The sequence below is a fragment of the Falco cherrug genome, chromosome 5 (assembly GCF_023634085.1).
Source record: "Falco cherrug isolate bFalChe1 chromosome 5, bFalChe1.pri, whole genome shotgun sequence".
NCBI lineage: Eukaryota > Metazoa > Chordata > Aves > Falconiformes > Falconidae > Falco > Falco cherrug.
The window spans coordinates 76,270,324-76,283,409 of NC_073701.1; the positions used below are offsets into that span (position 1 = coordinate 76,270,324).

The 13,086-nt window shown below is 38.6% G+C and overlaps 1 protein-coding gene across 4 annotated transcripts in view; it reads right to left on the reverse strand.

Annotated features, from left to right (window-relative positions):
* ORC5 (origin recognition complex subunit 5) overlaps positions 1-12,396 on the reverse strand; it is a 76,366-nt gene extending 63,970 nt beyond the window's left edge. For 2 of the 4 annotated variants that reach the window (XM_055711773.1, XM_027811479.2), the window contains exons 1-4: positions 11,809-12,319; positions 9,056-9,239; positions 7,361-7,453; positions 3,155-3,352 (exon numbers count right to left, since the gene is read on the reverse strand). In XM_055711773.1, the coding sequence (XP_055567748.1) occupies positions 3,155-3,352; positions 7,361-7,453; positions 9,056-9,166 (402 nt within the window). In that variant the 5' untranslated portion in view covers positions 9,167-9,239; positions 11,809-12,319. Of the gene's footprint in view, positions 1-3,154; positions 3,353-7,360; positions 7,454-9,055; positions 9,240-11,808; positions 12,320-12,345 lie in introns of those variants that run through there. The other 2 variants (XM_027811477.2, XM_027811482.2) reach the window with 2 other exon arrangements.
* Between the last annotated feature and the right edge of the window lie 690 nt (positions 12,397-13,086).

The window sequence follows — 13,086 nt, forward strand, 5'->3', positions numbered from 1 at the left end:
AAAAGTTAGCTATCTGGAATTCACACAACTGAATTTTGAGAGAAACTTTTCTTGCCATAGTTTGTAGCCTAGAAATTTAGAGGATTTATTGTACTGTACGTAAACCTCACATAGCAGTAACAGATATGTAGCATATGTAAAGCTTAATTAACATTTTGGAACCTAGAGAAGAAATAGGAGCATGAAAACATGCAAGTTTATCCTTTGGCAAAAAAAATACATTATTCCCAGTACAATTAAAATCTTGACAGGAATGAAAAAAGATAATAGAAATATATTTCTTTCGTGTTCTATTTACTACTCTCAATATGAATCTAAATTCTGAAATTCATTACTTCTTTTGACTTACTGCTGTTGAAAGAGAATCTATAGGTCCCTATAAAATGTATTTTTTTATCCTTCTAATATTTTGATGAGGGGAGGAAATGCAAGATACCTATCATTTCTGCTGCCCACAGTAAGAAAAAGAATTTTATGTGGACAACCAAGAAACAGTTTATGAAAATGGTATTTCAAAATCACACTGTGCAGGAAAAAAACCCTGAAAGAGCAGTATCTGCATTAATAGTTCATACTTCTTGGAATTTATTAAAACAGCAATAAAACATATGATTTTATACTGACAATTGCATTTGGTTCATATAATAAATAACTTCAAGAGTGAAGACCACTTTAGGTCCCAGCCAAATAGACGCTACATATTTTTACTAATAAAATACTGCTTATTGGATCCACTGACATGTAGCTACCCAACACAAAGCTTTAAGATCTTGACCTCAGTAGATCTTACTTTTTAGCTAAACAGAAAAAACCCTAGAGTTTCTACTTACAGCAGATACAATACACTGTGACCCTGGCTTGCAGAGTATGTCAAGTGGTTCACAGAAACAGTCTGCCCGCAGACCTATAAATCCATGGCTTATTCTTTAGTTTTAATATAATTTGTCACCCTTCAGCATTTTAAAAAAAACTATACCTTTTAGGACTGTCCATTGACAGCAGCTTGTTACTTCTGTAACGTGCTAAATACTGTAAAAGTATGAATAACTACAAGTTATACTTGCTCCAATTTTTCAGACAGTCAAAATGAATAAATTCATTTTTCACAAGTAATCACACAAAATCAGTATCCATGCTTGGGTTAAGAGAAACCTTTAGAAACCTTTCACTGTAAGTAAACATTTATCTTAATTGGCTCCCAGTTAATTGGGCTGAAATATCGCATTATTTACTACCAAAATGAAATAAACTAAATTAGCATTGCCAGTTTATGTTACCAGCATGCTGGTCTTCCATCAGTCTCAATTTCAACCACTCTACACTAAATCCAGATGACACAGGTTAATACACATGAATTGATTTTCCCCCATTCCTGTCTGTTCCCATGCAGAACGGAACTGAAATACTAATTTAATACTGAATTCTTCCGATTCAGCAACTATTTATGTAATACAATTGAACCTTTCCAGGTATTTAATGGTTTGCTTTCCATAACCATTGTTTTCTCTAGTTTTCTGAGTGATACTAGTTTTCATATAACTCATGAAGCATTCTTTACTGATGTAGAACAGTTTTTTAATGCAATTTTTAACCTGAAAGTAACATTTTGCTATATAAATTATTTTTTTTAATTCCCTAAAGGTTATTTTCGCACTAAATTTTGTTCTTATGGAATTGTTGAAGGCTGCCAATACCACTTTTGTAACAGTAAATTAAAATGAATTATCTATGTATAACTTCTTACCTATTATAAGTACTGGTGCATTTTTTCTTCCTCCAATTTTTAAGAAGTATGTCAAATTTATTAACCTTATGAGCTGGAGAAAACTATGAGATAGCACTGTTTCCACTAAACATAATATGAAGTTATTTAACACAGCAGTCAACTATTTTTGAATGGAAATAAAACTTACTGAACTATAACTTGTGAAACAGAATGAAGTATAATTATGTTATGTAATTAAGTGTCATTTAGTTCAGTGTAATTACGAATTTCTTGTTTGACTGCAAAAAAGCCAAAGCAGTGTGCCCATTGATTGCTCTGAGAAACATGCAGAGTGATTACCCAGGGTCATTAAGCTTTCAATCCTGAACCACTTTCAGGTTTTCTTAAATAATTTCACCTCTTTTAAAACCTCTTTACTCCTGCTGCTGGGCTGAAGTTTCAGTCCACGTGTTTTGAAGGTCCACAATGCATATAAAATGCATTAGTAATACTATGGCATTCAAATTTTTAAGAGAATTTATTTTTTTCAACCAAATAAGAGCTGAGAAAAAATAGTTTTGAGGAGTCTATGTCCTTTCTTCAGACCTTTTGTATGCCTAAAATTTGTTTCTACACTCATCTCTTGGCATAATAAATGCTGTTGCAAATGTCTGCAAATTTTGAATCCTTTATATAGTTAAGATTATCACAGAGTAAAACCAAACCCAAAACCAAACCCCAGTGTTCTAGTACTACACTGATTCAATCATATTTGTGATCTAAATTCCGATTATTTTTCATGCAGTCTGCCTGTTTATTCCACTTGAGTATGTCATCAAATTTTTCGTTGCCTTTTTTTCCATCTTAATTTTAAAACTACAGTTCTTGTCTCTGAGGACCACAAGCGTAGCTGAAGACGTAAGATCTCAACAGCACTTTTACAGAGGAAATTATGCATATTAGTTCCTTAATACCAACTTCTAACTTGAACCTATTCTAACCAATCAATTCTTGTAATTTGCGCACTCTGTAATTCACTTCTGCCCTGCTTTCCACCTTTGCTTTCTCATTTGTGAAGCTATCTTCACAAAGAAACAGATAAGCATGACTTACTCATAAAACAAATACAGGCTCTCTATATGTAAAGATTTTGTAATACTATTACATACTCAATTTAAATATGCAGTGTGATTTATTGATTTATGTTCAGTATTAGCTACACTATACAGGTTTTCTGCAGAAAAAAGTTCTAAAATCAGGAAAACTACAGAACCTCATCTGAAGTCAGTAAAGCAACAGAAATGATAAACCAGTCAATAGATTCTGAATGAGGCCCACACAAAAATTTTGTGAAAAGTGCTCTAAAATGCAGGTTTCACATATGTAGTATTGATAACAATTACTCACACCACCTTAACAGAAATGGAACATTAAAATTACATTACTTACAATGTATAATGTTTGATCTTGAAGCTCTTGACTCGCAACAACTTGTTTAAACAGACGTACAAAGTCATTTAAACTATCACAAGGCACATGAGAAGTCTGTTCTATCTTAGAAGAATAGCTTTGCAACTGGATGAGAATTTCTTCTAAAAGAAGTCGTGAAGAAAAGTATTCCACACAGTTCACAAATACATGAGGAAGCTGAATAGGATAAAAAGAAAGATACAACATTATTTGGCTTTTTCAGTGTAAATACTCCAGAATCAGTTTTCTTTTCCAGGTGAGACAACTGAAGAAACCACACCGTGCCAACAGAATACAGAGCACCAAAAAAACTGGCAACGAAGAGTGATTACTTATGTACCTAGTCAAAATATTATATATCACAAAGTGAATATAAATCTGATGAATGCTCATACAGAACAGTATATCTTCTAATTATGCTTAAAAACTGAAACACACAGTATATCTTATAACTGTATTTAAAAATTGTGAGCGATATGTAAAAAGAAAACCAAACAGCACTTAGTTTACAGAATAGTTAAGACAATTTTAACACATCACAGTATCGTAAAATAGTCCATTACAAACTACGGTGTCTAGATAGCATGAACTTCTCAAACTTACGCTACAAGGAAAATAATCTAGAAGCACGTTGCCCAAAATTACTCCAGTATTTTTGGCATTCGCTGCATACAAATGATAAAGTGTAAGTTCCTGTATCAGACGTGTAATTGGCCTGCTTGTGCAGAACATTTTTAGAAAACCGAATCTTTTTAGAGCAAAGAGCATGTGAAAAAAACAGAGTATGAGATACATTTAATGGCAATCCATAAAACGTACTTGTAAGTACCAATTTAGTAATATTGAAAAGTTAAGATCATTTTTCTAGAAATAGAAGACACTATAGACTACAACATAGTACCAGTATTCAAACACACATAAGGCAAAAAACAATTTTCTAGCAACTCTATCTTTAAGAAATAGATTATTTGCATAGCTTCATACTCTCTGGTAAGGCATATGCTCTTTTTCACACTGAACGTTAAAACCTCTGTAAAACATTAATCACTGGGATACATACGCACTACCTGAAAAACTAAACTTCTGATACAGGAATGTGTGTGTCTATAACAAAACAACAACAAAAAAATCTAAGTACTTCATTCCAGTGTTACTACTTAAAATACAAAATATGGCATATAATTCAGCAGATGTGGGAACGTGTGGGTATATGCTGGCAATCCACTCAAACATCATGTAATAAAAAGCTTTTTGTTATTTTGAACACTACTAAAAGAAAGGAGTTATATCTCCATAACACCTATGCAAAGTGTTGCACCTCTACAGCAAAAGGAAAGCCGGGTGCCTCAGATATGATTCACACCACCACATTATGTAGGAGACACCTATACTTGGCAATAGCAAGTTCTACAGAAACAGTTGCTGCTTCAACCCTATTGATTTCCAAGGTCTAGCCACATCTTTGGGTATGTTGCAAGTGGGCAGCACAGCCTAAGGAGCATTGCACCAAAGGCTACTGCATGGAAGGGGATCATTAACCACCATCTTCCACCTTTCTCCCTCTGCAAAATTTTTAATGAAGGAGATTTTTGCATAAAACCCAGTCCTGCAGATATGTGTTAAGCGGACTCGGGACAAGCCAAAAGTATCAGGGCTATGAGAACATCTAAGCGGAGATGTACGGTTTAGGTGTGAAGGTAGCACCTGTCATTGGATTTAAATCCCTGAAGTTCATGAATGACAAAAACATAGGTATTTACATGTTTAGATGGAAATTTCTGTAATGATACCCTTCACCTTAGGAGGACTTTAAAATATGTTTTGGGAAAAATTAGAACAACGAATAAAACTAGCATGAACATACACACTTGCTAACGGAAAAAGAAGGGCCACAAAAGTGCCAAGAATCTAGTGCTTGGAAGTCTTCTGCCAGCAGTGACTAGAGAGGGACTGAAAAGGACTTAAGGCCATACCTCTCTACATCATTCTTCAAGATAACTATTTTTGTAAGAAACATGCATTCAGCCATGACAACCCACACCTAGTTCAGATTCTCACATGAAGTTTAAAAAGTAGCTTTCTCTGCCTGCAGCCCTGGCAACTGAAGTTCATTCATAACAAAGTTCCTGCTACAGTTTAGTAACCCATAGCAACTCCAGTATTAATCAAGGATATAACTCATCCCCTAGTAGACAGTATTAGTTTTCTTCCGTAACAGTTGAGAGAAAGAGTGTTTGTAGTCCTAGCACCCTAGGAATGCGAGGCTCCAAAACCAAAACTGTATAATGAATTCTCAGTAGTTTCCACTTCATATATTCCATGATCTGTCTTACCAGTCCTCCTTGACCTACTTCCTGCCTACTCCCACACCAGTTTCTAAGAGCAGGAATCCAAAGGAAGTTTATGTTAGATGGTGAAGCTGAAAAAGAACATACAGTCCTAACACTTCTGAAAGTGATGCTCGTACAGGAGTAGCCTGGTTTCAGCTGGGATAGAGTTCAGTTTCTTCTTGGTGGCTAGTGCAGTGCTGTGGTTTGGATTTGGTGTGGGAACAGTGTGGTTGGGGACTTCTTAGTTTCTCAGACTTCAGGGGTGGGAGGGCTGGAAGGGCACAGGAAACTGGGAGGGGACACAGCCAGGTCAGCTGACCCGAACCACCCAAAGAGACATTCCATACCATGGGATGTCATGCTCAGTATATAAACTTGGGGGGGGGGGGGGGGGGGGGGGGCGGGGGCAGCTGCTTGGGGACTGGCTGGGCATTAGTCAGTGGGTAGTGAGCAGTTGTATTGTATGTCACTAGTTACCTTTCCCCCCTTCCCTCTGGATTTCATTCCGCTACCCTTCTCCCTCTTTTTCTTTATAACTATTATTATTGTTGTTCTTTTATTTCAATTATTACATTGTTCTTATCTCAACCTCAAGTTTCACGTTCCTTTCCAATTCTCCTCCCGACCTCCCTGGGTGAGGGGGTTCTTAAATACCAGCTGGGGTTAAACCAAGACAAGGAGGAAAACAACAATAATGCTGGCATAGGAGAATAAGATCCAATTCACCGCAAAAGACCTGGTAATGCCAAGCTTAGTAAACACAAACACACCTGGATAACTGATTTTATTACATTAGAAACCGTGAATGGCATCCTGTTTATTAGGGTTTCTAACTTACAATGCATATCAAGACGTGTTTGGAGGATCTAGAATAAAGTGCACAAAATTTGTATTTTTAAACAGGTTTGGAAAATATAATGCTAAAAAGGGCTATCAGTACACTTTTCCCATGTATAGCCGATTCATTAAGCAAAAGAATAACTGTTAATTGTTCAGGAATTAAATCAATTGTTCCTATGCAACATTGCTCCAACATTTTAGAACTCCTGCACTGTTTCTTTTTTCAGAGTTTCAGATTTTCCTGCTTCTGTAAGAAGGATGATCACAACCAACCAAATTTACTGCAATGAATACAACATTCACCTCAAGTCTGCAAAAATAACTATCGATATCAGAAAGAATGGCAGCTGCCTGGTATCCAGCCAGTGATTTTCACCATTTCAGACTCAGGTGTGGGTTTTTTTAAAGCAAACATGTATAGCTTGTACGTTTGCTTTGAATGCTTTTAACAACTTTATTGTTTAAGCTTTTAGGCTGACATTTACACAGATCATAAACTCTATTAATTTCATTTGGATGTGTGTCAACACAAATAGAACAGAATTCCACTACTGCAAATTCTTCTCACTGTTCTTCATATGCTTGCTCACTCTTTTCACATACGAATAAATTAGTTTAAATTTTTAAATAAAATAAAGGAGAATAACAAGAAGATTCAAAAAAGGTACACTATCAGTGACTCAGATTGAATTGTAATCATCATAAGAGTACTTGTCACTGAAGCTATTTCAGGTTAAAGTCAAGGGAATAAGCTAAACAAAACTGGGCTTCTTTTTTTCTTTTTCAAACTTTCTTAGAAAAGTTATTATGATTTATATGGCATCTCAGGGTTAAATGAAGTCGTACATACCAAGTGCATAGTGAGAACAGCAACACATTCATCAAACAGTAAGTGGAGAAGAACTGAGAAGGCAGAAATGGCTGAGGAAACAAACCATTTCAAGTGGAAGCTAGTTTGAGGGATCATCTGTTACAAATAAATTCTAAATTCAATCGCCATTGTGAAAATTCTTACCTGTAAGGTGTTTAGAAGAGTTCGCATCACGTAAGTCTTTCCACTAGATGTATGTCCATAGATAAAGATGGATGGAAGACTAAACTGCTGACGCTAAGGAAAAAAAAAAAAAAAGAAAAAAACCACTGCCGCCATTTCAATTCTTTTTTCATTCAACAGATGTAAGATTTATCAACAAAGTTTCTCTCCAGAAGAAAAGTTATCTTTTAAACTGAGACATTAAATATAAAATATGCCAATTATTATGGAATCAGCGTGATCAAGATTTATGTTTCATCTTCACTGAAATGCTGGGAGGATAAGTCCCAAGAATCAAGTATCATACAAAAATACTGGTGAAACTGTTATAACCACTATATATTTATTTTTTTTTTGGGGGGGGGGGGGGGGGAGGGGTGGAGAGCAGGACGGAGACGGACAGACAAGAAAACTAATTTGAATTAAGAACCAGCTGCTTTTCTTACTTGGTCTATGTTTTTGTTGGTTTGTTTTTGTTAACTAACACAAAATCTCAGTAAGCACAAATTGCAAGTTTTACGTCGTTATAACTTCTGCAAACACTACAAACTCTGTTTCTTTCCATTAGCACCAAACAGAAAAGAATTAAATGGTTTGATGGAGGAGATGGTAAAGGAGCCCACTCTTCTCTCACAAGGCAATATTTGATATAATAACTCATTTATCTAATGGTACTGATGCTGTGTATTTCATGGATTTTTTTTTAAGATGCAAGGAGAACAACTCATTCTTTCTATTTCATTCTGAACAGGTATTTATGTTTGTGCTTTTCTCACTTTTAAGAATCTTGTACATTGACTTAAAAATGAATAAAAAATAAATTTGACAAAAATTTAATGAAAAACAATAATATTCAATTAATCCAAGATGAAGGCACTGTTGTGCAAGACATGCGGATACTCTAACCTACATATTTAAGAGGAATTTAAGTACCTTTTTTTTTTTAAGATGACTTGTTGCCACTATGCTTGTAATAAATACATAAAACTTAAATATTGTAATGTGATGTAATTATTATCTATAATTAAAGGCAGAACCAGAAAGAGATACTAATTTTCATTTTGTTAACTGAATGTAAATGGATACACCAATCGCCTTTAAGTTTGCAGATAAAAATCTCCATTACTTTTTACCACAGCTTTTCCTAGCATTAACAGAATCAATTAACAAGCCAGTGATTTCCACCTTATGGTCAGCAACAGAACTAAGAATCAGACCAATTTCATGTACTTCGAATTCAGGCACGTAGATGTTAGATTAACAGCTCAAAAACAGACATAATTTCTACATTGCCACTGAAAAAAAACCCCACCAAACATCAGAACTCTAGAACACGGAAGCAGACAGACTTACTTCCTGCTACTAAATGACAAAGATGGAACAGAGCTGGAGCGAAATCAGCCTTCATCGACAGCAAGGCACAAACTGCTCTAAGCTTGTTTGGGTCCTTACAGCTGCAAAACAGCTTTCAATCTTCAACCTTACTAGAATTTATCTGTCAAACACTAACGTTAAAGATGAATAACAAAACAAACGAACAAAGAAGAACAAATCCCAAAGACACAACCAAAATATGTTCATCGTGACATCACAAAAATGCCCTTAAATTTCTACTCTCCCCTCTGAGACAACAGAATGTCTTTGTTCTACTGAAACGTACAACATAAAAAGCACTACCTCTCCAAATATTGACAGCAACATGGACACTTGGGATTCTCGACAAGGCACCAAACTTTCCAAGTGAAGCAGTGTAGCTGCTGGGTACGCTGGATGTTCAAGGTTAGGCATTTTGATGTTCCTGTAGTTAGTTACCTAAACATGCATGTCCCATTTAAGGTGCAGAGACAAGAGAGAAAGTGATCTGGAAAATAAAAGGGTTTAATTATCACTTGCTGTCATATACATAACGGAGAAAAATGAACAAAAATTGACATAAAATCTAAAAAGACATTCTAGCTCAGGATAATGGTATCATTATGATAGGCTTAAAAGACCTCATCAAAATTGAATGTTACTATGTAATGCATTATACAGACATTTTCACAACAGAATTTAAAAAATCAAATAAAAAAGGGAAAGGTATACAGGGTATGAGCAAATCAATATAACAAAGAATTGTTGTAGTTTAGTTAACTGGAGAAATACATATTTAGTTCTGGTTTTATATACATTTAAAAGTAGCAAGGGAGTAAAATGAGGAAAGTAGATTAGTCACAGATCATCACCTCCCTGGACAGCCAATAAACTAGGATTTACAAGTAACAGAGAAAAGGTAGGGCAGAAGGAAAGATGAGGATGACAATATAGTAACTCTTCAGACGTTAACAGAAATGCTCACCCCAGCTTAAAAGCAGCAGAGACATATGAAGAAAATTCAGCTGATGGTAAAGACTGGAAATACTCTTTTAAAAGAGCAGGAACACAAACCAGTTAAAAGCTGTAATTAAAAACAGTCTCCCTTTTAGACAAGGACTAGTCAAGAAAGACTGGGAGTCTTGATTGTCCAAACACTGGGAAGGCAGAACATGGGAAAAAAACCTCAGTCAAAGGCACTACTACTTTGTCCACAGCTTCTAAAACTGCTGGAAAGATGGTACAGCTACAGACAAATGTAGGATAACATGCAGAGAAATCAAGTAACCTCGAGAGCTGAATCCTGACTTGGTCAAATGTAACAATAACTTGACAGCCAAAAAGAAAGTTTGGTACTTTAGGTAGCACAATAAAGATATCTCATCAGCAGATAGGAATATCTGAAAGTTATCAAGACAAAGATAATAAACAAAGCACTCCAAACACATTTAAACGTATTTGCAGCCAAACTTGTTATACTGGGCATAAGTACAATGCCACATGATAAAAGATTAAGTTAGCACAAGGAGACCAGAAATAGCACTGGACATGGAAAACAAACTTTTCTGAAGAAAAAAAGCAATATTGGGTTGCACTGACAGGGGAGCTATTGGGCTACAATGAGGTTCATAAATACAAATGTAGTTACGGAAAATGGTATACTAAGAGTTCATTTGGGGACCAATCTCTATTAAGTATTTCCATAAATACATTTGAGGAAATAGGGTGTGTGCGTGTGGGTGTGTGTATTTTTATACCTCACCTTCAGAGTTTTCTGAAGTAAAAATCAGGATTGTAGAATCATCAATAGAAAACCAAGTGGAATTAGTGAGGAAAAAATGGATAACCCCAGTAACAGAAGTAATGCCAGTATAGTACTTCAGTACTTCAAATTACACATTTTTAAGCATCACACACAGTTAGACATCAAGAAATTGTAAGTGTGAAGCAACTTGGAAAATAAACAAGTAAATCACATACTGTATGGTTTAACCCCAGCGGGTAACTAACTACCAAACAGCTGGTCATCAACTCCTCCCAGTTTATATACTCAGCATGATGTTCTACAGTACGGAATATCCCTTTGGCTAGTTTGAGTCAGCTGTCCTGGCTGTGTCCCCTCCAGCCTTCCTTCCGGCAAGGCCTGGACTTAGTGTAAACATTACCCAGCAACAACTAAAAACATCTGTTATCAACATTATTCTCACACCAAATCCAAAGCACAGCCCTGCACCAGCTACTGAGAAGAAAATTAACTCTATTCCAGCCGAAACCAGGACACAGAGTAAATACGAGAAATCAAAATAATGCGGCTATCAAAAACCAAATGCATAATCATATGTATCAGGCAAATTACCTCCCCTAAAATCATACAAATAGCCTTGGCTCATTTTATCAGATCAGCTTTGAACAGATCCACCCACCCGTCCACAGTATCTATTCAAAATGGAATGAAGATACAAAATACTGAATAGCTTGATTAAGGTTGATCTCTAAAACTGATCTAGGAATAAATATCAAGGATGCAAAGAAAAAAATTCTGACAGTAGCCTCCAAAACAGAGAACAAACAAGGACGGAAAGTTTTAGAAAAGGCTGAAAACTTTGTGTGGATTGAAGAAAAAAAAAAATCTTTTGCTCCACTGACTACATGACTCAGTGTTCTAAATGCATCTAAAGTCATAAGGTACTTCAGCTTCTCTACCCTGCTGCCCAACTGCACTCCAAAAAAAGCACAAATTGCCTGTTGATGACACCGTATCTGCCAGTGCTCTTTGCTTCCCAAACATCCCAGCACATCTAAACTTATACTAAACGCTTTTAAGCCACTGGATGAAAACCCATGCTTCCACTGACTATGTTGGTATCTCAGTCTTCAAAGGGATCCCATCCTAGAGTTCACATGAGAAAGAATGTTTAGAGCAACATATTCACAAAACAATTTAGATTAAATGACAATGCTGATGCAAGGACTAGCATCAGCCGAAGCTTGAATTCAGGATGTTCCTGACCAAGAAAGGTTGTACCAAGGTTGTACATGTCATTCCAGACTGATCAGGAGGGACAAAAAGTACTTACTTTCCAGCTAAGTCCAAGTAAGGATACCAAAAGCACAAGTCAGATTTCATGGTTGGATTTGATGATTTAGGACTTGTCTCGGTTCACTGGTCCTAAAACGCCTAGATTTAGCGTGTGTTTCCACAGTTTAGCTGGAGAGACTCGCTCGGTTCTGCTTCCCCTCAGGCCCCATAAGCACCCTGGCCCCACTAGGTCACCGTCAGCACCGGCGTGCCCGGGCTGTGGGCAAATGACGACCCTCAGCCTCCACAACGCCGACCCGCTCCACGAAGCCCGGGCTAAGAGCTCCTTCAGCCACTCGTCTGAGAGGCCGAGGGCGGGTCTCGGTCCGGGGGGCGGCTCTGACGCCGGCAGGCCGGGGGGGAAGCGGACTCCGGGCTCCTCACCCCCGCGTGCGGCCCCGCACCGATTCCCAACCGGAGCGCAACAGGAGCAGGTCTGCCCCTTCACCTCACTCCCCTCCTCTCCCCCAGCTCGACTGCCAGAAGCCAGACAACCCGGAACCGGCCGCCTACCCCACCACGCTCGGCAGCTTACCTCATCTTCCCGCCCTCACGCTGCCCGCGCGCCGGGCTCGCCCAGCCCCGCCCCCCGGCAGTGCGCAGGTGCGGGGCCCGCACGCAGGCGCCGTAGGCCGCGGGGCGGGCGGCCCGGGCGGCGCGGGGAGGGGAGGGGCGGGGCTGATGGGCGGTTCGGGAGTCCCGGTGCTGAGGTGGCATCTTGTCCCGTGGGGACGTCCCTGGGCGTAGGTGTCTGGAGCTGCGTTTTAGGCTGCTTGGCAGCAGTTCCGCCGGGGCGAGGTGGTGGTGTTGCCGTAGGGAGCCGAGTGTCGCTGGGAGGGGGGCCGCGCTGCCCCCGGGGGTCAGGCCTGGACCTGGGGCCTGGAGCCAGGAGGAGGTGGCAGGTGCGGCAGTGGCTATGTTGAACTCTAGCCACCTCCTGTAGGGGACACAGGACGGCCTTTAGGGGACACGGAGTGGCGTGCGGTGGCCGTGGTGGCTGTTCGTGCAGGGCTGGGTGTGGGCTGCAGGGTGCCTGGCGTGAGGGGCTGGCAGGAGGAGGCAGGAGGCCTTGGGCCTGTCCCCTCTGCACACCGGGAAAATAAATGTTACGGGTAGAGAAACGACTGAAAGAAAGCCATCGAGAAATTGTGTGCGTAATTGATACATACCAACACAGAACACAGCTTAAAGGCATGGCTGTGGTGTCACTGAAATCGGGAATCCAACCTCTGAACACCAATGCAGTGTTAAGCAACAGGCACTCCTTTATTGCAGT